General features: G+C 41.3%; 1 protein-coding gene across 6 annotated transcripts; it reads left to right on the top strand.

Annotated features, from left to right (window-relative positions):
• Positions 1-526: 526 nt before the first annotated feature.
• Positions 527-19,288, top strand: LOC120408509 (INTS3 and NABP interacting protein). 6 transcript variants are annotated; one of them, XM_039545556.1, is made up of 6 exons: positions 527-748; positions 2,692-2,775; positions 6,708-6,813; positions 12,041-12,143; positions 14,042-14,132; positions 16,272-19,288. In XM_039545556.1, the coding sequence occupies exons 4-6, from the start codon at positions 12,106-12,108 to the stop codon at positions 16,365-16,367; spliced, it is 225 nt and encodes a 74-aa protein (XP_039401490.1). In that variant the 5' UTR covers positions 527-748; positions 2,692-2,775; positions 6,708-6,813; positions 12,041-12,105; the 3' UTR covers positions 16,368-19,288. The 6 variants fall into 6 exon arrangements, with proteins under 6 accessions (XP_039401490.1, XP_039401491.1, XP_039401489.1 ...); XM_039545557.1 differs by lacking the exon at positions 6,708-6,813 and adding an exon at positions 3,203-3,266; XM_039545552.1 differs by lacking the exon at positions 6,708-6,813 and adding an exon at positions 13,543-13,602 and having other exon boundaries at positions 535-748.
• The last annotated feature ends 1,834 nt before the right edge of the window (positions 19,289-21,122 follow it).

The raw sequence follows: 21,122 nt of genomic DNA, 5'->3' as shown, positions 1-21,122 counted from the left end.
AGTGTAGGGTCAATAAAATCAAAGACATAAACTTAAAAGGAAATCAGTGGCCTGGGTTTTCCAAAATTAGGTGCAGCTCCCGCAAGCTGAGGAGAGAAAGGGAGCTGCCCTCAGGTCAGAGGCCACTCTCACCCTGTGCCCTGGTGACCTGGGACCTACCCCAGCAGCTGCCTCCCACCACCACCCCAGGGTGCCCCCAGGCTCTACGGCCAGGTCCCCCACCCCAGGGTGCCCCCAGGCTCTACAGCCAGGTCCCCCACCCCAGGGTGCCCCCAGGCTCTACAGCCAGGTCCAACACCCCAGGGTGCCCCCAGGCTCTACAGCCAGGTCCCCCACCCCAAGGTGCCCCCTCAGTGAGACCCCCGCCTCCTCCACTACCCCAGGCAGGGGAACCGCCCCCACCCCGCTCCGCCGCGCCCTATTAGCGGCCGAGGTTGCTCGGGTCAAGCGAAGCCCGGGCACTGATAGGGCGATGCACGGTCGCTCCGCCCCCGTCTTGTTGCCAAGACACAGGCCCCCACCCACCCCTCTCTCCCGCCCTCCAGCTCGCCGCGCGCTCGGAAGGTGGCGTTGCGCAACGGACTCGCCGCTTGAACGGCTTGAAGGTGATTGGCCACCAAAGGCTGCCCGTCACACCAAGCTTGAGTCCGCCCACGGGAGCGGTGACGTGTTTCAGTATCGCCCGGGGAACAAAACGGAGGCCGGGCGTGAGTGTCGCCCATGCTTTGCGTCATGAGCGGGGTGTGGGGTGAGTTCATCTGCTTTGGGGGAGTCCAACCGTGCAGCGGAGGGAGGGGGGAAGAGCCCATCTCTGCAGGCGGGGACAGTCCAACTTTGCAGCTGGGGGGCGCGCCCAACGTCGAGGGGCGTGAGGAAGATGGGTGGGTTGGGAAGGGGGGGGGGAAGAAGGAAGAGTCCAAGCCTGCAGCCCGCGGGGTGTGTGTGTGTGTGTGTGTGTGTGTGGAAGAGTCCAAGCCTGGAGAGAGGAGAGGAGAAGAGTCCGCCCCTGAAGCGGGGGCAGAGCAGGGTGATGTGGAGCTGGGGGGTGGAGGGGAAGAGTCCAAGCCTACAGCGGGGGGGAAGGGGAAGAGTCCAAGGCTGCATTGGGGGGTGCTCAGCCTGGGGGGCTGTCAGACCAGCTCCAGTGGGGCCTGCCCCTCAGCAGTGTCAGGGCGCGGGGGGGGGCTGGGGGTAGGTGCCTCATAACTCACTGGCCTTCCACGGCCTGGGTGTGCCCGGCTGCCGGCGGGATCTGGGCCATGTGCACTCCTGGCTCCCGGGCCCACCAGGACCGTTTGGACATGAGGCCTGGCCCGGTTCTCTGGCAGCCAGTGGGGGGTGCTGTGTCCCTGCCCTGACATCTCCAGGCCTGGACTGCCCCATCGCCTCAATTTCTCCTACACCTGGAGCCCCCACCTCCTGTCTCCTCCCCCAGTCCCTCTCCATGCTAGAGGCTTCCCGTCCGAACCACACCAGAACCAGCCTACATTGCTCTCCTGCTACATGCCCTGATAAGCAAAGCAACCATCTGACCTTACTGCCACAGGTTGACCTGCTCCTCTCCCCCCCCCCCCCGTGTATTTACCTTCCCTTTGCCACTGTTGGCATTAATATTTCTACCTAAAACAACCCACCATGGCTACCATCACTGGCACCAACCAGTGAGATCAGGTGACTGGTGGGTCCTTGGCACTTCACTTACCATTGCAGCTAGTCCTGCTCTGAGCAGGATTAGACAACATGGATCAAGCCCCAAGTCTGTGCTAGTAGTCCCACTGTTGCCTCCTTGGTGGAGCTGCACCAGTGGCATCAATGTTAGGGAATAAAGTCTAAGGGAATAAAGCCTTAGGGTCTGCTGCTTCAAATACTTACTGCCAGGTGTAGCCATAGTACCTTGTTGTTACCTTACAGGTAATAAGCGTTAAACCCAGTAATGAGGGTGTGAAGAATCAGCACCTTAAATAATAAAATGTTTTAGGGTAGGGATTTTCTGTATGAGAGAGAGAGATCAGTGGATATTGTGTTGCCTGAGCCATCCCCATATAAATAATAAATCATAAAGTGTGTGATATAGGTTTTTGGTGCTATATAAATAACTTACAATAATAAATCACACAGTACAAGTTCTTAAATTAATTTCTGCATGCAGCTAAGGTACTACAGCAGACTTTAAAGTATGGATCAGATCCTGAAGTCTATGCAAGTCTCATCATGGAACTCATTGGGAGCAAAATCAAGTCTCTCATGACTGAGTCAGAAAGTGGTTCTGGCTCTCTTAGGGAGATGATGCGTTGATTAGGAACTTAATTGTCTAGCTACTAACACTTTGGAATCTTTCTAGATGAGTTAATGATAGAAAAGTATATAAGTGAAACTTAATGCCCCATTTAATAAACCTAAATATGTTCTTGGTGTAAACCCTCTAGAAGACAGGAGTGGGAGAAACAAATATTAAACACTGTTGGTTCCTGTCACGAAAGACTGTCTTGTAAAAACTCAGATTTCAAAATAACACTCAGCCAACAATACAATAATAGGGAATTCAACAATCTGATCAACTGTTACATTGAATCAGAGTGACACATTGTAACAGGTGCTAAAAGTACGGTCTCTTTCATAACCCACATTGAATGAGAGCTAGGATTTAATTTCAAAGAATGTTAATATTTTATGTTTTGTCCATTTTTGCAGATTTGCATTAAGCTGAGAGTTCCAACTGTAATTGGGTAATTACTACTGAAAGTAGCAAGATGGCAGCAAACCCTCCAGGTCAAGGTAATTTTTAAACTAGGTATTCTTGTTGATATCTATTCAACTGCAGACACTTTGCTTTCATTTTATTCATTCATTGTTCAGGTGTGTTTAAGGAGAAAAATTAGAGGTGACGTTCTGGTCCCATTGAAGTCATTGGCACCAGGATTTCATCCTCTAAGTATAATTTAAGGGGAAACCATTTCTGCCATTTTTTTGAGGCAGGAATCCAGTTTCCAAGATTGTAGATCAGAAAACAAGCAAGATTTCAATAGGAGTAGATTCCCTTTTTTTGTTTTAACTTTTTTAAGGGTAGGAGAAGGGGTAAGAGAAATACAACACTACTAATTATACTGGGAGCACAGAGTTAGTGCATGTCTCTTTAAACTCAAATCCCAAAAGAAAACAAATAAGACTTTTCAGTGATGTAGTATTTTTTTGCTATTCTCAGCGGCTCTTGTACACTGAATTGTATTTTGAAGGGCTCTAGGGGTGATCCCGGCAATTACAGACCGGTAAGTCTAACGTCGGTACCGGGCAAATTAGTTGAAACAATAGTAAAGAATAAAATTGTCAGACACATAGAAAAACATAAACTCTTGAGCAATAGTCAACATGGTTTCTGTAAAGGGAAATCGTGTCTTACTAATCTATTAGAGTTCTTTGAAGGGGTCAACAAACATGTGGACAAGGGGGATCCGGTGGACATAGTGTACTTAGATTTCCAGAAAGCCTTTGACAAGGTCCCTCACCAAAGGCTCTTACGTAAATTAAGCTGTCATGGGATAAAAGGAAAGGTCCTTTCATGGATTGAGAACTGGTTAAAGGACAGGGAACAAAGGGTAGGAATTAATGGTAAATTCTCAGAATGGAGAGGGGTAACTAGTGGTGTTCTCCAAGGGTCAGTCCTGGGACCAATCCTATTCAATTTATTCATAAATGATCTGGAGAAAGGGGTAAACAGTGAGGTGGCAAAGTTTGCAGATGATACTAAACTACTCAAGATAGTTAAGACCAAAGCAGATTGTGAAGAACTTCAAAAAGATCTCACAAAACTAAGTGATTGGGTAACAAAATGGCAAATGAAATTTAATGTGGATAAATGTAAAGTAATGCACATTGGAAAAAATAACCCCAACTATACATACAACATGATGGGGGCTAATTTAGCTACAACGAGTCAGGAAAAAGATCTTGGAGTTATCGTGGATAGTTCTCTGAAGATGTCCACGCAGTGTGCAGAGGCGATCAAAAAAGCAAACAGGATGTTAGGAATCATTAAAAAGGGGATAGAGAATAAGACTGAGAATATATTATTGCCCTTATATAAATCCATGGTACGCCCACATCTCGAATACTATGTACAGATGTGGTCTCCTCACCTCAAAAAAGATATTCTAGCACTAGAAAAGGTTCAGAAAAGAGCAACTAAAATGATTAGGGGTTTAGAGAGGGTCCCATATGAGGAAAGATTAAAGAGGCTAGGACTCTTCAGTTTGGAAAAGAGAAGACTAAGGGGGGACATGATAGAGGTATATAAAATCATGAGTGATGTTGAGAAAGTGGATAAGGAAAAGTTATTTACTTATTCCCATAATACAAGAACTAGGGGTCACCAAAGGAAATTAATAGGCAGCAGGTTTAAAACAAATAAAAGGAAGTTCTTCTTCACGCAGCGCACAGTCAACTTGTGGAACTCCTTACCTGAGGAGGTTGTGAAGGCTAGGACTATAACAATGTTTAAAAGGGGACTGGATAAATTCATGGTGGCTAAGTCCATAAATGGCTATTAGCCAGGATGGGTAAGAATGGTGTCCCTAGCCTCTGTTCGTCAGAGGATGGAGATGGATGGCAGGAGAGAGATCACTTGATCATTGCCTGTTAGGTTCACTCCCTCAGGGGCACCTGGCATTGGCCACTGTCGGTAGACAGATACTGGGCTAGATGGACCTTTGGTCTGACCCGGTACTGCTTTTCTTATGTTCTTATGAATTTGGCTCTTGGTTGCCAAGCTGTGCATCTGGGAGCATACTGAAGGTCCAAAGAGGCACAGTTCTGCAAGTGAGAACAAAAGATGAGAAGAGATATTAGCCATCAAGAATAGATAACAAGAGCTTGAGACCACAAAGAAACACAAAACAAAGTAATGCTAACTATTTTTATAAAGCTTGTTTATATTATGACAATTGTTGTATATTTAAATTTAAGTGCAAATTTAATAACCAAAGAACTCAATGGAAAATCTGGCTTATTTTAACATGCTACCATGGCAAAGATTGAAATTAAAAGAACAGCAACAGGAGGCAAAAAATAGTGTGCTTGGTTATTGAGAAATACTGGTTTGTTGAACACAGTGATCCCAATGTGGTTTACAAAGTATGGCCCCAATTCCAAGTTGTCCTGTGTGGGTAGAGTCCCATGAGCAGCCCCCTGCACTGAATGTCTTCCAGGGTAGTGGTCTGTGCCCCCAAACCTGTAAACACTAGCACACAAGTAACTGTACACCTAAATGCAATGGGGCTACTCTCCCACATAAGTGTTTGCAATACCAGACTTTTAAATACAGAAGTTGCTTCACCTGTCACTGAAGTACAGTCACCTCTGAAGTGGAACATAGGGCTTGTTTATAAGCCCAGACCAATATTGGACATGAAAGAGATTGTTGTATCAAATAGATGGTTTGGGGAATGGGGGGGGACAGATGTGCTGATTTGCAGAAGAAAGTACTTATAAAAAATTTTTGTGGAATTTTGCAAAAAAAGATGGGGGGATAGTCCCATTGACTTCAAATGGGATTCAGCATGGGCATACTTTTGTAGGATTTGGCCTTAAACACCAAACTTGTAAATACATAATAAACCTTGGTTTTGGCTGTAAAAATCAGTTTAACTCCATCATTACAGAGACTAACAAATATTCCAGTGCTGAATTTAGAGCTTCACTTCCAAAGATTTGAATACAGATTTACAAGTCTGACTCACGTGATTTCTTCTTCCTCCTCCTCCCCCAAAGTTTAGGTAGCTTATAACTTAGAAAGGAAAACTGCAATTATTTAATTTTATTTCTCAAGTACTCCTTTAAGAATCACTCAAGGAGCTGAATATTTATTTTATAGTATAAATATAATAATCAAAAGTATTCAAAAAACCCTCTTAACTCTTTAAAGAACCAAAAGGTAAATGGGCAAAAGAACGAGACTCTAAGACAAAAAGAAGAAATCGGGTGTCAGAAGGATTCAGCAATGATCTCCTAGTTCTGCCTGGCCAAAGAGTACTAGCCTAGGTGCAGACTGATAGACACACTTGGCTCATGCATCGCTTGTTGTTATCAGGCTTGCAGTATAGCACAAATATTGATGCTATTCAGGGAATTTATTCTTTGATGCATTGCTTCTTAATTAAAAGCACAAGGTTAAGGACTTCACTTCATACCCATTCTGCTTAATTTTTGAACAGGTAACTTATTCAGACTTACCAAAAGAAACATATACACACACACTTGTTATATAAGTAAACAGCATCTTGTATATTTTTGCTTCAAGCAATTGAGCAAACTTTTTTAAAAATATTTTATCAGCAGTGTAACTCCACGTCCTTACAGCTGTGAACTCAAACTATAAATGTTAAGGTTTGGCTAAACAGGTTTATTTTAGTTTCATTGGAACACATTATAAAATACTCCTTCATTAGAGTTCCAAAGATGAGATGTGTAGGAGGACTGAAAAGCGAAATAGGACTCTGAATAAAAGCCTTACTTTGTGGCTTTTATATCATGGAGCACTTATAAATTTCCTCTAATAAAGAAAAGGAAAAGCTTTTAGTGTGGTATACAGTGTCTTTAGGAAGTGTTTACAGACCACTGTGGCTTTGAAAATAAGCTTTTAAAGCAAGAAATAAACTGAGTGCTTGGCAATAAATGGTAATACATTCTTAACCATTTGTTACATGTATTAATAGGACTGGTGCTGCTGATGATGATATACTCATGCACAAAGCTGGGAACAAAGAAGGCATCTGTCTTGGGTGACAGCATCATAGGTTTTATTCTACATGTGACCTTCCTGTAAGCATTAGTGTGATGGTAGCAACACAATAGTTACGTTTTTAGAAAGTACTCTTCCTCTAGGCCCCACTTCAGAGAAATGGAAGAAATAAGTTCTGCGTATTTTTCTCTCACAGGGCTAAATTCTGCCAGCTGACCTGCACAACAGACCTCTGCAATTTAACATAAGATAAACTTTGGAGGCACTGATGTTGGCCCAAAAGTGTAATTTTCAATGTGCTGTTATTCTCCCTGTGTTAGGTGCTCTTGTATGTCTTCTAGCTGCTATTTATTCACTTTAAGTAGTACCGATTTTTGGTTAAACATTTTTTCTTTCATGCTGACAAAGCCTCATATAGAGGGTGCAGGGATTGGTTTAAAAATGTGTGTTAACCAAGTGCAGTCTTATGAAACTGGTGAATCATTAATCCAATTTAAGCCACAATCCAGTGTAAAGAAGAAAATTGTACTTTTGCTTTGGATGATGTAATCAAGAGGGAGTCATCTAGCAATTGTACAACTCTTCAGAGATCCAAATGTAAAACCTCGCCCTTGAGGGCATTAGTAGATTTGACATTCCCTGGAGGACTTTGCATCCATAACCTAATGAACAAATTATATTCATATGTATATGTGGTCATAGTCATGAGGGACAGATAAAATATTAATAATCCTTTAATAATTCAAGTGTAATTTAATGAGTTACTAATATTCATTTTGCTTAACTGCTGCAGAACGTATGTGAGACCATAGAATGTAAATTACCACAAAAATTGTGTAATAGTCTGCTATATTGTATTTTGTGATTGCAGTAGTCGCAATTAACATATGAAAAATGGTGGAGTAATTACTTACAGATTGCCTAGAAACCCAAAATATGTTGCATAAATTGTTAGGATTCTGCTATTTCAGATATTGCCTCATAGAATGAAGATCACCATTATGATGATGATGATTTGTATTTTGATAGAGAAATTACTTTGAAACGTATTCTGAATTGAGCAGAAAGAACAAGGAGTGTGGTGGTGGTATATTTTTAAATGCTCTGAGACTCTGTACAGTATGTATCTACATCTGGGTTCAAGGTGTGGCTCTTTTCTGAAAAGTGGTCCCAAAAGTGGCATTATGAGTTTCAGTGTTTCTCAGTGATTGCCAGTTCACATGTGCTCAGATTACAAGTAAAAAGATTCTTCTAACTGCCAACTCTATCTCAACCTCACCTTTTAAAAGCCAGTGTCCTGTCCCTGTCCCCCCTGCCTGCCCCATATTGCATAGCCTCATCAGTAGGGGAAACATGGTTTTATTGGCCAAATTAGGCCATCAGTCACATTTATAGAATCTGTAACTTGGTGTTCAAGCCTGGTAAGTCTTATGAGGGGAATCTTCATAGGTCATTGCTTGTATTGTTTCAAATTTTCCCGTAAAAATATCCTTTGGGTAGGGGTCATGTTCACTCTGGGAGAGGAAAAGGCATTGGGGAAGCAGAAGATAGTTTGTAAAGAAATCCATGCTGCTCTCTCTTGCTTTGGGGCCCAAAGTCCAGAATTCCATGAACAGGAATCCCCCCCCCCTTGTGTAAGCTAAGCCCTCTATGGCATCAGTTTCAGTAAACTGTGCTTTTTGCTTCTCTGAAGTGGATTCTCATGTAATTCAGGGTATGTGCCACATTTGTTTTGCATGTGAAAAATCAAAATGATGCAAGTAGGTTTTCAGCTCACCCACTGAGTACAGAATGTGGCCCTTGAAGTTAGAAAAACCAAACTTTAAAAGGGCAGATTTGAGCTGTAAATATTTTGTCCTGAGTTTTAGAGCCAGCTCTGCCATTGACTTGTTATGTGGCCTTGGGCAAATCATTTCATCTCACCATCCCTGTCAGCAAAAGAGGAATAATACTGCTTGCCCATCTACATAACAGGGATGTTCTGAGGTTAAATTTTGGTAAAGTGTAGACATTCTAAGGCTATTAGAAGGAAACTACTCGATTAGTGAAGGTGTGAATTGAAAGTTCTTCATTAGAAGAATTCTTAGTCTAAAGCCCTTTGCATTTTTGTTTAAATCAGGCCCTTAGTGACAGTGGTAATATGCTTCTTGTATAACCACATTTTGGTATAGGAATTGTATAAAGGCAGAACAGAGGAATTAAAAACATTATAATTGCAGCATAGGATTTTTGTAGCTTCTTCAGTTGGTCTTTAATGAAGTGCTTTTAAGCAAGACTGTTTTCCTCTTAAGTATTACCAGATCTGATAAGAATGAATTTACTGAAGATGCCAGTTTCTCTCTAAATAGAACCTTTTTCCTGTGATTTTATATAAATGTTTGGGTATTTTCCCCCACAGAACACCCTTCAATTACATGAATACTGTTAATCAGATTACTTACAGTTAAAATAATAATTACTGAATCAAATTGCTTAATGGACAGCAGCCTTGCCAATGCTTTATTCCTCCCTTTTTGCTGTGCCTGACCGTATAGTTTCAGAGCAAACAATCACTTTACGCTTTAGTATTGGGGAGATGGGGAAAGAGAAGAGGTAGTAGGACAAAGATCCCTGCTGTTCCCCTGTAGGGTTTTCAATATATAACACTACCTTCCACTGTGGCAAGTATGTTGCTAATCATACTTAATTCATAATCCTTTTCAGACATTTGGCTTGCCGTTTAAAATAGCTTATTTTCTCCTACATCTCTAAAATTATTGAGGCATACAACCAGTTTCATGATGAAAACAAGATTAATTGGGGGTGCAAAACTGTTTGGAAAACCATTCGCAGAGAATAGTTATCAGTGGTCCACAGTCGTGCTGGAAGGGCATAACAAGTGGGATTCTGCAGGGATCAGTTCTGGGTCCCATTCTGTTAATCTGTGATTTAGATAATAGTACACTTAAAAAATTTGCAGACGATACCAAGCTGGGAGGGGTTGCAAGTGCTTTGGAGGATAGGATTAAAATTCAAAATGATCTGGACAAACTGGAGAAATGGTCTGAAGTAAATAGCATGAAATTCGATAAGGACAAATGCAAAGTACTCCATTTAGGAAGGAACAATCAGTTGCACACATACAAAATGGGAAATGTCTGCCTAGGAAGGAGTACTACAGAAAGGGATCTGAGGGTCATAGTGGATCAGAAGCGAAATATGAGTTAACAGTGTAACACTGTTGCAAAAAACAACAACAAAAAACACATCATTCTGGGATGTATTAGCACGAGTGTTGTAAGCAAGACTTGAGAATAATTCTTCTGCTCTATTCAGGCCTCAGCTGGAGTATTGTGTCCAGTTCTGGGCGCCACATTTCAGGAAAGATGTGGACAAATTGGAAAAAGTACAGAGAGGAGCAACAAAAATGATTAAAGGTCTAGAAAATATGACCTATGAGAAAAGATTTGAAAAATTGTGTTTCTTCAGTCTGGGAAAAGAGAAGACCGAGGGGATATGATCACACTTTTCAAGTACATAAAAGGTTGTTACGAGGAGGAGGGAGAAGAATTGTTCTTCTTAACCTCTGAGGGTAGGACAAGAAGCAATGGGCTTAAATTGCAGCAAAGGAGGTTTAGGTTGGACATTAGGAAAAGCTTCCTAACTGTCAGAGTGGTTAAGCACTGGAATAAATTGCCGAGAGAGGTTGTGGAATCTCCCTCATTGGAGATTTTTAAGAGCAAATTAGACAAACACCTGTCAGGGATGGTCTAGTTAATATTTAATCCTGCCATAAGTGCAGGGGACTGAACTAGATAACCTCTCGAGGTCCCTTCCAGTCCTATGATTCCATGAATTTATATAACCAGCATAATGTAAATCTTAGCTAAAAATACCAGTTAAAAAGGTGTCCCTCATTTACCCCACCTGGTGCTCTGATTGTCAAGTATGCATTTGGTCCATGTATTTGAAGAAAGGTCAGATTGCAGTGGGAGTGGTTCTCTATACAAAGCCTACCCCCATTCCACTGACCAGATCTAGTGTGTTCACTTGTAAACATGTGGCTAAAGACTGCCTGGAGTAGATACGCTGTTGACATTTTGGATTTAGCTCAGACCTTGTGTAATATGTAGAGGTACTTAAAATGTCCTTGGGATGGTACTGGTATCTCAAATATCCAAGATCAGAGTGCAAAAATTACAGCTGTTTTCCTCTCCCAAGGCTCAGCTGTCTTAGAGCAGGGGCAACTGAGTCATCTAGACAAATGTTATACTGAAAACATCAGGTTCCTCGGGTGATGGATGGTTTCTCATTTTCTTGACAACTGATCTTGCATTGGTCACTGAAAGCCTAAACGTGGGGCTATTTTTTTTCAACAGTGTTTTGTGATTTAGGAATGAGGCAGTGAGAGAAATCAGAGTAACAGGCAGTAAGTTCTTGACAGTTGGTCCTTGCGGGGGACCAAGCCTTATCGTAGATTTGTAGTGGTACAAGTCTTTTAAAACAGATATAAAATACACAAATAGTGGCTCCTTAAGATGGCAGCCATTTTAAGTGTGTCCCAGTTTCCCTCCTTACTCATTCTGTCTCCTGAAACCATCCCTTGCGCCAAAGATTCCTTTCTGCTCCCTAAGAACATTCAATGAACCAAGTAAGGGCAAAACTTTTTTAGATCTATACAGTAGAACTTAACTGCAGTACTCTGATTACCAGACACACCAGAACTCCCTGACTTCAGTGAGAGGTTATGGCGGTGTAGAGAAAGCAGAATACTTGCATCTGAGATAGACTAGATATATCGGAAAGGAGAATTTTGTCGTGTCTAATTTTAGAGCAAATGGGCCTGATCATTTACTCATTATTCAAGCAAAACTCTCATTATAGTTCCAGAGTTCTCCCTGACTCTGGTATAAAGAATCATGCCCTATGAATGCATTAATTCATTCATTCTTGTCATGCTTTCAAATTGTATGTCCATTCACTTTAAAAAAAAAAAGGTCTCTGACACTATCAATAAGCCAAATATTTAGCAGATACACCTCTTGGCTATAGCTGTAAAACTGGTTCCTGAACAAAACCTAACTAGAGATGATAGCTAATATATTTTAAAATATATTAATATGTATGATATCTTTAGGAAGCCATTTCATGTTGTAAAATGAGAGGGGAAAAATAAAACCTATTTATTAATAGCCTTTCAGATTGGTGCAAAGCTTTGAAGATTAGTATATTCATCATAATGTCATACTGTGCAGTGACTTTAATTCCATAAGGTTATAGGTGCCCCATGTAAAAAGGCAAATCTAATATTTTTCTGATTCTTACCAGGTTTTCAGAATAAAAATAGGGTTGCAATCTTGGCAGAACTAGACAAGGAGAAGAGAAAATTACTTATGCAAAACCAGTCTTCCACGAATCACCCTGGAGCCAGGTACTTTATGTTCATATACCTGTTTGGACAATATTTGATTTTCTTTGATGTACAAGTATGTTCTTTCCTTACTGGTAATCATCTGTAGATCTAAACAAAATACATAATAGAGTTGTGTGCTGCATGCCCCCAATAACCAGTGCAAGAATGATGATTGTGTTTGTTTCTGGATTCTGAATCTTGACCTACATGCTTTCCCTTTGTGTGTGTGAGAGAGAGAAAAATGGGGTGCTTCACAGCTGCTAAGCAAGCCCTCTTAAAGGAGCATGCTCCCAGAAAATGTTCATTTATTAAGCTAATATGGTATTTCTTTTGTGCTTCAAAATATCCTTTTAAATCTAGATAACAAAATATCTTCCCCTAATAAAATAAGTGAAAATTAGTATTCTATTCCAGTTTTTTTTAAAAGCAGTGCAGTTCAGTGTTTGTTATAAATCCTTCTGTTCAGAGGGTCACTACTTAGCTCCAAGTATTCACATAGGTCTTAACAAGAGAGCAACTACAATGATTATGGGTTTGGAACAGGTCCCATATGAGGAGAGATTAAAAAGGCTAGGACTTTTCAGCTTGGAAAAGAGGAGACTAAGGGGGGGATATGATAGAGGTATATAAAATCATGAGTGGTGTGGATAAAGTGAATAAGGAAAAGCTATTTACTTGTTCCCATAATATAAGAACTTGGGGCCACCAAATAAAATTAATGGGCAGCAGTTTTAAAACAAAAGGAAGTTCTTCTTCACACAGCGCACAGTCAACTTGTGGGACTCCTTGCCTGAGGAAGTTGTGAAGGCTAGGACTATAACAGGGTTTAAAAGAGAAATGGATAAATTCATGGAGGTTAAGTCTATTAATGGCTATTAGCCAGGGTGGGTAAGGAATGGTGTCCCTAGCCTCTGTTTGTCAGAGGGTGGAGATGGATGGCAGGAGAGAGATCACTTGATTATTACCTGTTAGGTTCACTCCCTCTGGGGCACCTGGCATTGGCCACTGTCGGTAGACAGGATACTGGGCTGGATGGACTTTTGGTCTGACCCAGTATGGGCATTCTTATGTTCTTTACTACTGCTTTTAGAGATTTTCCCCCAGTTCAGAAGTGTTTAGCATGAAGCAACTCTGATTGTCCTTAATGGGAGCTGCTGGGTGATGAGCTCTTTTAAAAATCTGGCACTTACTCCCATCAAAATCAGTGAGAGCTGGATTGGGCTCTCTATTAAAAAAAATGTAAGGAAAAGGTAATATTTTGTTTGGACTCATGTCTCAATTACTTTTTTAAACTGAAACCTAAAATAATATTTGCCCACAGATATGAGCACTCATTTTATAGTCTATAGCTTATTTAGCAAAAAAAGGGCCTTCATCTGAGTTCTGTATCAATAGGAAACCCTTTTCCTATATGCAGAGTTCTGCAGCCATTCTGCCAAACATCTGATCTTCCCATCATGAAGAATATGGACCCATGGTTAGTGCTATTGTTTTATCATATACATTGTTTCATCACAAATACTATTTTAGGAGAGAGTCACTGGGTGGCAATGGTGAAAAGAGCAAAAGCTATAGTTAAGAAACTGAATGTCAAATGACTGGCATGATGCCAGCGGATTTTGATTGACATCGGTGGAGTTACACCAAGAAAAGTGAAATCAGAATCGGGCTCCAAATCTGTCAGGCTTCTGGGTTTAGCGTGGCAATATTTGGTATTCTCAGCAAAATGGTTCAGCTATTGCTATTGCATATTGTCACTGGCATATACAAAAATTCAAAATGTCAAGTTATGGATTTAAAAACACAACCCCAAATCCATATAAAATCTTGGAATCCATTATACCCATGACCCCACGTGACAAAAATGCAGCTTTTCTTACAGATGATCAATTCTACCTGCCTCGTCTTTATTACAGCATTGCACTTGCAAGATCTTCCCTTAATAAGGATTTCCGGGATCATGCTGAGCAGCAGCACATAGCAGCACAACAAAAAGCAGCATTACAGGTGAGTGGCCAGATCCTCCTTCCTTTTGGTTTTACTTCTGTTTTCTAACCCAGGCAGAGAACAACCTTGTACCTACAGAGCTTAGGTAAAGTATCCTTAGAAAGGTTTCTTCTTGAAGATTTTTCTATATTTGGCAACATAAATGAAATTCCAACCCCTCCAGCATGCCTCCAATTCCTTATTTCCATGATACAATATCAGTAGTTGGTTTGCACTACCAAATTGTTGTTACACCATTACATTGTTGTAAAACAATTTAAAACCCCCCCAAATGCTAGCACACAAATGAACTCGAGGCAAAATTCTAGCTGGCATCACAATAAAAAAAGCAGAGGTGGAGAGAAGTTAGAGATCTCTGGCCTCATCACTTTGGCAGTGGGAAGTAGCAAGGGGGCTTGGGGCTTTGACTGACCTGACCTTATAGGAACACTTGGTAGTGCAAGAAAACATGTGCATGGTGGCCTGTGCCTGTGGATTTTTAGATAGCTCTGACTTAAGTACATTGACAGGTTTGGGCCCTTTGGGGTGTCACCTGATGTGCTGGGGTACCACTGAGTCAGACTATTCTGCCAGCCTGGGTCCCCTTTACTTGGCCTTGCTAGGTTAGGCTCAGAAGCCTCTTCCAGCCATGCACACAGGCAGGGTCACACCTAGCTGTACAGAGACAGATCTGCTCTGGAAAGATTCAGCTTTAGGGGCTTGCCGCCCCAGCCCTCTGGTCCCCACTCCTTTTATCATAGAAGATTAGGGTTGGAAGGGACCTCAGGAGGTCATCTAGTCTAACCCCCTGCTCAAAGCAGGACCAATCCCCAGACAGATTTTTACCCCAGTTCCCTAAATGGCCCCCTCAAGGATTGAACTCACAACCCTGGGTTTAGCAGGCCAATGCTCAAACCACTGAGCTATCCCTCCGCTCGAAAAGGTTTTATGAAATTCACCCCTTCCCTCAATGTGGAGGGAGATATGCACAACTCCTTGCCCACCCAGTTAGAAATCACATAAACTGGGTTATGTTATAAACAAGAAATAAGTTTAACTACAAAAGGTGAATTTTGAGTATAAGAGATTAATCTGCTTTGTTCTGTCTCTGACCAAATAAAGCAAAATACACAAGCTAAGCTCAATGTACTTAAGAAAGGTTACAAAATGTAAATTCTCACCCTAAATGTTATTTTAGGCAGGTTGCAAAGATTCTGTGGTTGAGTTCCAGTTATATTCCTTTTCAGACTGGACCCCTGCCTGGCCTTTCCTTCAGGTGGCTTTAGCAGTCTTTCTTCATGTGCAGACAGGCCATAGAGAGGAGGAGTCTCATTTGCCTTCCTCCCCACCGTTAAATAGGATTTACATAAGACGGGAATCCTTTGTTTCCCAAACTTGACTCCCTTTCCCTTCCAGTGGAAAGTTACAAGTCGTCCCAGGTAATGTTTAATGTCAGGTGACAAGACCACCTGACTCTGTAGTATCACAGCATCCATGAGTCAGTGGCAGTATGGAGCGTCCACAGGAAGGCCAAGCCTTACCACAGTCCATTGTCCTCGCTGATGGGCCATCAGCCCTGTCTGGCTTTTCCATGGTTGTACCATGGTTCATGGTGTTAGCAGTGGGCATCACCCAAAATAGCATAGTTGAAATACAGATTCATAGTCCATATTCTTAACTTCAGATACAGAAATGATACAGGCATACAAATGGGATTAATCACATCCAGTAAATTATAACCTTTCCAATGATGTCTTACAAGACCCATCTTGCATAAGGTACATCTCAGTTATTCATTCATATCGTAAGCATATTTTCATAAAGAATATGGAGTGAAACATCACATACACAACAAGCCCAATCAAGAGTGGGGATCTATACTGACAGTTCTTGGCATATGGTTTGTGACTCATTTGGGTCCAACAGACAAATAGAGGTCTCAAATCAATGGGAGCAGGAGTTGGTCCCCAATTGGAATCCCAGTGGGATATTAGAAGCAGACTATCTAATTCATCTGTTTGGAAGTTTGATACCAGAGCTTATGCGCAGGCTCAGACAAATGTAAAATAAATGCAAAACGTGAAATTTAAACCTTGAATTATTTTGGAGCTTGTGGGGGGGTGGAATTAATGATTTAAACAAGTGTTTTCCTCTTTCCAGCATGCACATGCACATTCTTCAGGATATTTCATAACCCAAGACTCTGCATTTGGAAATCTTATTCTTCCTGTCTTACCTCGACTAGAGTCGGAATGAGGGCTGTTATTTCTCAGAATGAAGGAGATGGATATGTTGTCCATTGTCGAAGCTGCCATCTTTCAGAACTACTTTATATGATTTGGAAAACAGATTGTGAGCTGTTTAAAAAAAATTTTTTTTTATATTTGACCTTTTTATTTAAAAAAAGCCTGTTTCATTCTGGATTCATATGCTTGTCTTCCATGGTTGAGTCTGGCTTCACCTGAGAAGAGGTGCTGTAGATTATTATGGAACTGACAGTATTCTTCTTTACTTAAATTTCTTTTGTCAGCTCAGAGTAAGACTATTCGCCTGACATATCACTCCTACATTTTATTTTTCTGATTTCCTCTCTTCTTTCATTCAGTTCGAAAGGACGCCCCACCCAGAATTTGAGACGCTTGTTCTAATCTGCATTTCTAAAGTATCTGTCATAGTATCTATGTACTGTACTTGACCTTAATGAAAGCAGACAAAGTTGTCATTGTCTATCCTAAGACAGACATGGATTCAGTCACTTTCATTCGCTCTGTGCAGGAACATTAGTGCACCCTAATGTTTTTTATGTTTAGTCTTCGTAACAGTATCCTGGTTTCCCAGGTAGTTAGAGATACTATGTGCTATTGTCAGTTTTAGAGTATATAAAACCTAACTATTAACCTTGTGAACAAATAATCTTGTTTGTGTCCAATTATCCTCATCTTTTCTAGTGACATGGGGTAAAAATTCCCAAAGCATTTAAGTCCCATGAAACTTATCATAGGTTACTTAGGCACTTTTGAAAATGTTACCCATAAAAGTTCAAGATCTGCCCGTGAATTCAAAATGTCACGCTGTTAGGGTTTTGTTCTTTCAGTGCCTTTGAAAGTGTGTGTTTGTGCTGCCCAAGTCAAAGTTTAGATTCTGTCTCTGTAAATCCTTTTCCAGGCTCATTTCAATTCTGGCATTTCAGCCCTAGGCTGAAGCTTGGCATCAAAGTCTGTTGGTTGGATAAATTACTTTGGAAGCAGAACAATACTGGAATAAAGACACTTATTTTGGAATAGAGTTTGCACAATACTGGTGTAGCTTTATTGGTATAGTTATACTGCTATCGTTCTGCTGGTCAGTTTTCCCATGTAGACCAACTGTGTGGGATATTGGTGCCAAGGAGCTTAAAAAAAAAAAAGAAAGTAGTGAAGATCTGGGCTTGGACTCTGCTAGTGCACTCCCATATATTATACTGGTGCCTATCTTATTCTCCAAAATCTGAGCTTTCATTTAAAAAAAAAAAGTCATTAGCTATTGTGGTTGTAAAGAAAACTTCAAAAATGTGAACAGAGTATAAGTGATGCAGAGGTGAGTGCAGGGAGCTGGGACCAATAGCTTAGAACTGCTCTACTCATCACAGGGAGAGGTTAACTCAGGTGCCCCAGTGATAATGACTTAAATCTCAATGTTTCAGTTTTCATGTATGAGAAAGAAGAGGGAGAGTCACTGATCTGCACAGTTTGCAGCAAGTACCACCTCGAATTGGTACCACAAGAATGTGGTGTCTAAAATACCATTTTTCATTTATCTCTGTGAAGGAGCCTAGCCAAGGAACATAGCACAAACAGTGGGCATATTGAAGTCCCAGCAAAGTGAAGCCATGCTCCAGGAGCCCAGTGGAATTCAGCTGTACAGTCATATTTTGACTAGCTGCACAATCTACTATGAGCAGAATCTCACTTTGATGACTGAAATGTGTGGGGTTTATTTTGCGGGTAGAACTTGGAAGAATATCCCCCTTTTCCACACACACACGCTTCCCATTCCTGGTGATGGCTATTATGTGACTCTATCTTTAAAACTTGCTTTACTTTACAAATGGAAACTTCCAGCTCCTGTTCTACAACATGAGCCAAATGGCTGTGGGTGTGTTGAAAAAGTTGACACTCATGAATCTCAGTGTGGAGAACATCAAATATTTCACCACAAATGGTCAAAATGTGGAATCTTACTTAAATGGCAACTACCAGACCCAAATATCCAGGATTCAGAAATGTAAAACAAGGAGATGGATTTTAGCTTCATAGTTAAGAGTAGGGTTTTGTGGAGGAGGGGAAGGGTTCGCCTGCCCCAGCCACCAGCTTCTCAATAGAAAAGAATTGAAAGATAACTTTTCAGAGGTCTCATATAGGCTACAGATTATAAGTGGTACAAGCACCAAAACAAGCAAGACCCTCACCTTGTCTAAATCAGCATAGGTCCAGTGAAGATGGACCTATGCCCATTTACACTAGCTGGGGCTCAGGCCCAGCATACGGTGGAATATTCAGCTAGTTACAGAAGAATTTGCAATAGGAGGAAGAGAACCTAGGCTCAAAGGTGGAAGAATTTTAAAAATACTCCCAATGTGGAGAAGCTGGAAGGGTATTTTTAAGCTATAATGCTTATAACTGTTCTGTGTAATTGCAAGGGACTTGGTAATACATCTAGGTATAATTAACTGTCAACGATACAAATAGTGTATGTGGAAGCTTCTGTCTGTGAAACCAGAGTCTAGCAATTAGTGTCATATGCCTCAATTTGTCTTACCACACTTACCTTTTCCTTTCCACTATTAATCAGCATTAAACTAATTCATACATCACCTATACAGTCATCTAAGCAGCAGTCTTTCATACTGAAATTGTATGTTCAAATGATTAACAATTGTAATCACCCCAACCAACACCACTTGCTTGGGCTTCATAAGATGCCTCTATACAGGAGGAAAATCTAGTGGTCAGACTTCTGCTGATATCCATTACTGTGCTCATGCATACAAGCCATGTTTTTCCATCTATTATGTATCTCTGTATTTAAACATATCTGGAACAGTGATATTTACACAAGAACCCTGTTAATCAAATCGCTATAATACCTGTTGCCCACCTGTATGCCCAGGACAGATTCTGACTTCACGTGGGTATACATGGACAGTAAGTCGGTAGCGTTACTTCAGATATACTCTAGATCAGACTCTAGGCCACAGTGTCTATGAAAATGGGGGGAAAGGGAGCAGTCCCAATGTCTGGTCAGGTGATCCATCATTTAAAAAAACAAATCATCATGTCTGAGTGACTTCTACACAAAATTCCCCTACTGTTAACAAAAAAAGTTGGACATTCACAAGAGCCATTTACATAGTGGGCAGAATTGCTAATCACACAGAATGGTCAAGGTGAGGCTTATGCTCAGCCAGATTTGGCTCTCGCAGTCCTGTCCTAGGGGGCCTTCAGCAGGAGGCTCCCCGATGGGGGAAGCATTCAGTAGGAAGTTCTTTGGGTGAAAACCCCCTGCTGGAGTGAAGAGCAAAGAGATACTCCCAGGGCTAGTAGCACCAGCAGATAGGGGCAGTGGGTGAGGGAGAGACAGGTACAGATTATCTTTGTAATGGAATGATTTTTACCAAGTGCTAAGCGTAGGTCTGAGGTGTTCAGCTGAAGTTGATACCGAGTGGATTTGAAGGCTGTTCTCAGTAGCAGTTGAGTCCATTGCAACCTTAAGCATCTCAGCTCAGGAAAAATCTCAGAATTGTCAAGTGATCATATGCTGAAGACTAAAGTTTTCTGTTAAAGGCAATTATGAAGAACTCAGTGGTAAAGCGTCCATTTGCTTCCAGTTAGTTCTGAGAGTCTGGGTTTTCAGCAATGTGAAAAAATTAAACAGAAATTGTTTGAACTTTGAAAATGACTTACAGCTAGTGCTAGCAGAGATTCAACTAAACATTGCATGATGATGGAGTTTGAAACAGGCCCATCCTCACTAAAATTGCATGCTGTTTCTGAACACCAAAAAAAAAAAAATCCCTATTTTCCAATTTTAATTTTTTAAAACCCATATTAGATTGGATTATATAATTAAACTATTTAGTTGAATAAAGTCACAAAACCATCTGCGCTGTGCGTGTGTTGAATCTAGTGTCCCGAGCTGGTTTAAAAAAAAAAAAAGTGGTTGTGGGGAGCCACCAACTTTTAAAATAGCTGTAAGGGAACCACAATGCTAAAACATTTGGGACTCAGAGTCTGAGGGCAATGTCAGCCTTAACCTTGAATTCTCTTAGCTGGTTTTGTTTGCCATGCTCACAACTCAATTAAATCTTCCCTTTTTTTCTGATGCTTCCTTTTCTTCAGACACTAGTCAATTATGATAGTAATTAGAGCTTCTCAAAAGTTACAAAAGGATTGCTGCAACTTCTCGACCATCTACATTGGGGGATCTTCTATAATTTGGCTATTATACATGTTCCGTGCCTGTGTTGTCACCTGTTATTCTGGAGTCAGACAGATATACTTCATGCAGCACTATCACTTCCTCCCCTCACAGTGCCTTGGCAATGTGGCCAGAACCTGCTCAGAGAGGTTTGCCTCTCAGGGCCAGAGTCTCAGTGTACGTTGATAAATTTCCGTCAAAGCCAACAGTCCTATGTTGACATAGCCCAGCTGAAGATCTGGCTCTCCCAGGTCTACTGCTTGCTCAGTGGGGCTCTTGAATAGAAATGTTTATACCAAAACAAGACAACTCCTCTCATTCATCCTGATGTGATATGCAGAAAATAGCTTCCTATAGCCACCTTCATGAGTCTCTTCAGAAATGCAGTCTTATCAAGCCCAACACAAATATAGGTAAGTAATACCAGGTGACCCTTCCTCAAAGGGAAGTGTGGGGAAAAATCGTCCACAAGTTCGGACAGCACCACTTCCCGCAGCCCCCATTGGCCTGGAGTGGCGAACCGCAGCCAGTACGAGCTGCGAGCGGCTGAACCTC

The sequence above is a fragment of the Mauremys reevesii genome, linkage group 6 (assembly GCF_016161935.1).
Source record: "Mauremys reevesii isolate NIE-2019 linkage group 6, ASM1616193v1, whole genome shotgun sequence".
In the NCBI taxonomy this organism is placed as follows: domain Eukaryota; kingdom Metazoa; phylum Chordata; order Testudines; family Geoemydidae; genus Mauremys; species Mauremys reevesii.
Note: the sequence above shows the minus strand (reverse complement) of the source record. Positions and strands in the feature narration are given on the sequence as shown.

What these genes read in the sequence shown, in the direction of transcription:
- LOC120408509 (XM_039545552.1), top strand. Translation starts at nt 2,751, where the DNA reads ATGGCAGCAAACCCTCCAGGTCAAG. An exon ending in AGCAAACCCTCCAGGTCAAG is followed by an intron (nt 2,776 to 12,040) that starts GTAATTTTTAAA and finishes GATTCTTACCAG; the next exon opens with GTTTTCAGAATAAAAATAGG. An exon ending in ACGAATCACCCTGGAGCCAG is followed by an intron (nt 12,144 to 13,542) that starts GTACTTTATGTT and finishes TCCTATATGCAG; the next exon opens with AGTTCTGCAGCCATTCTGCC.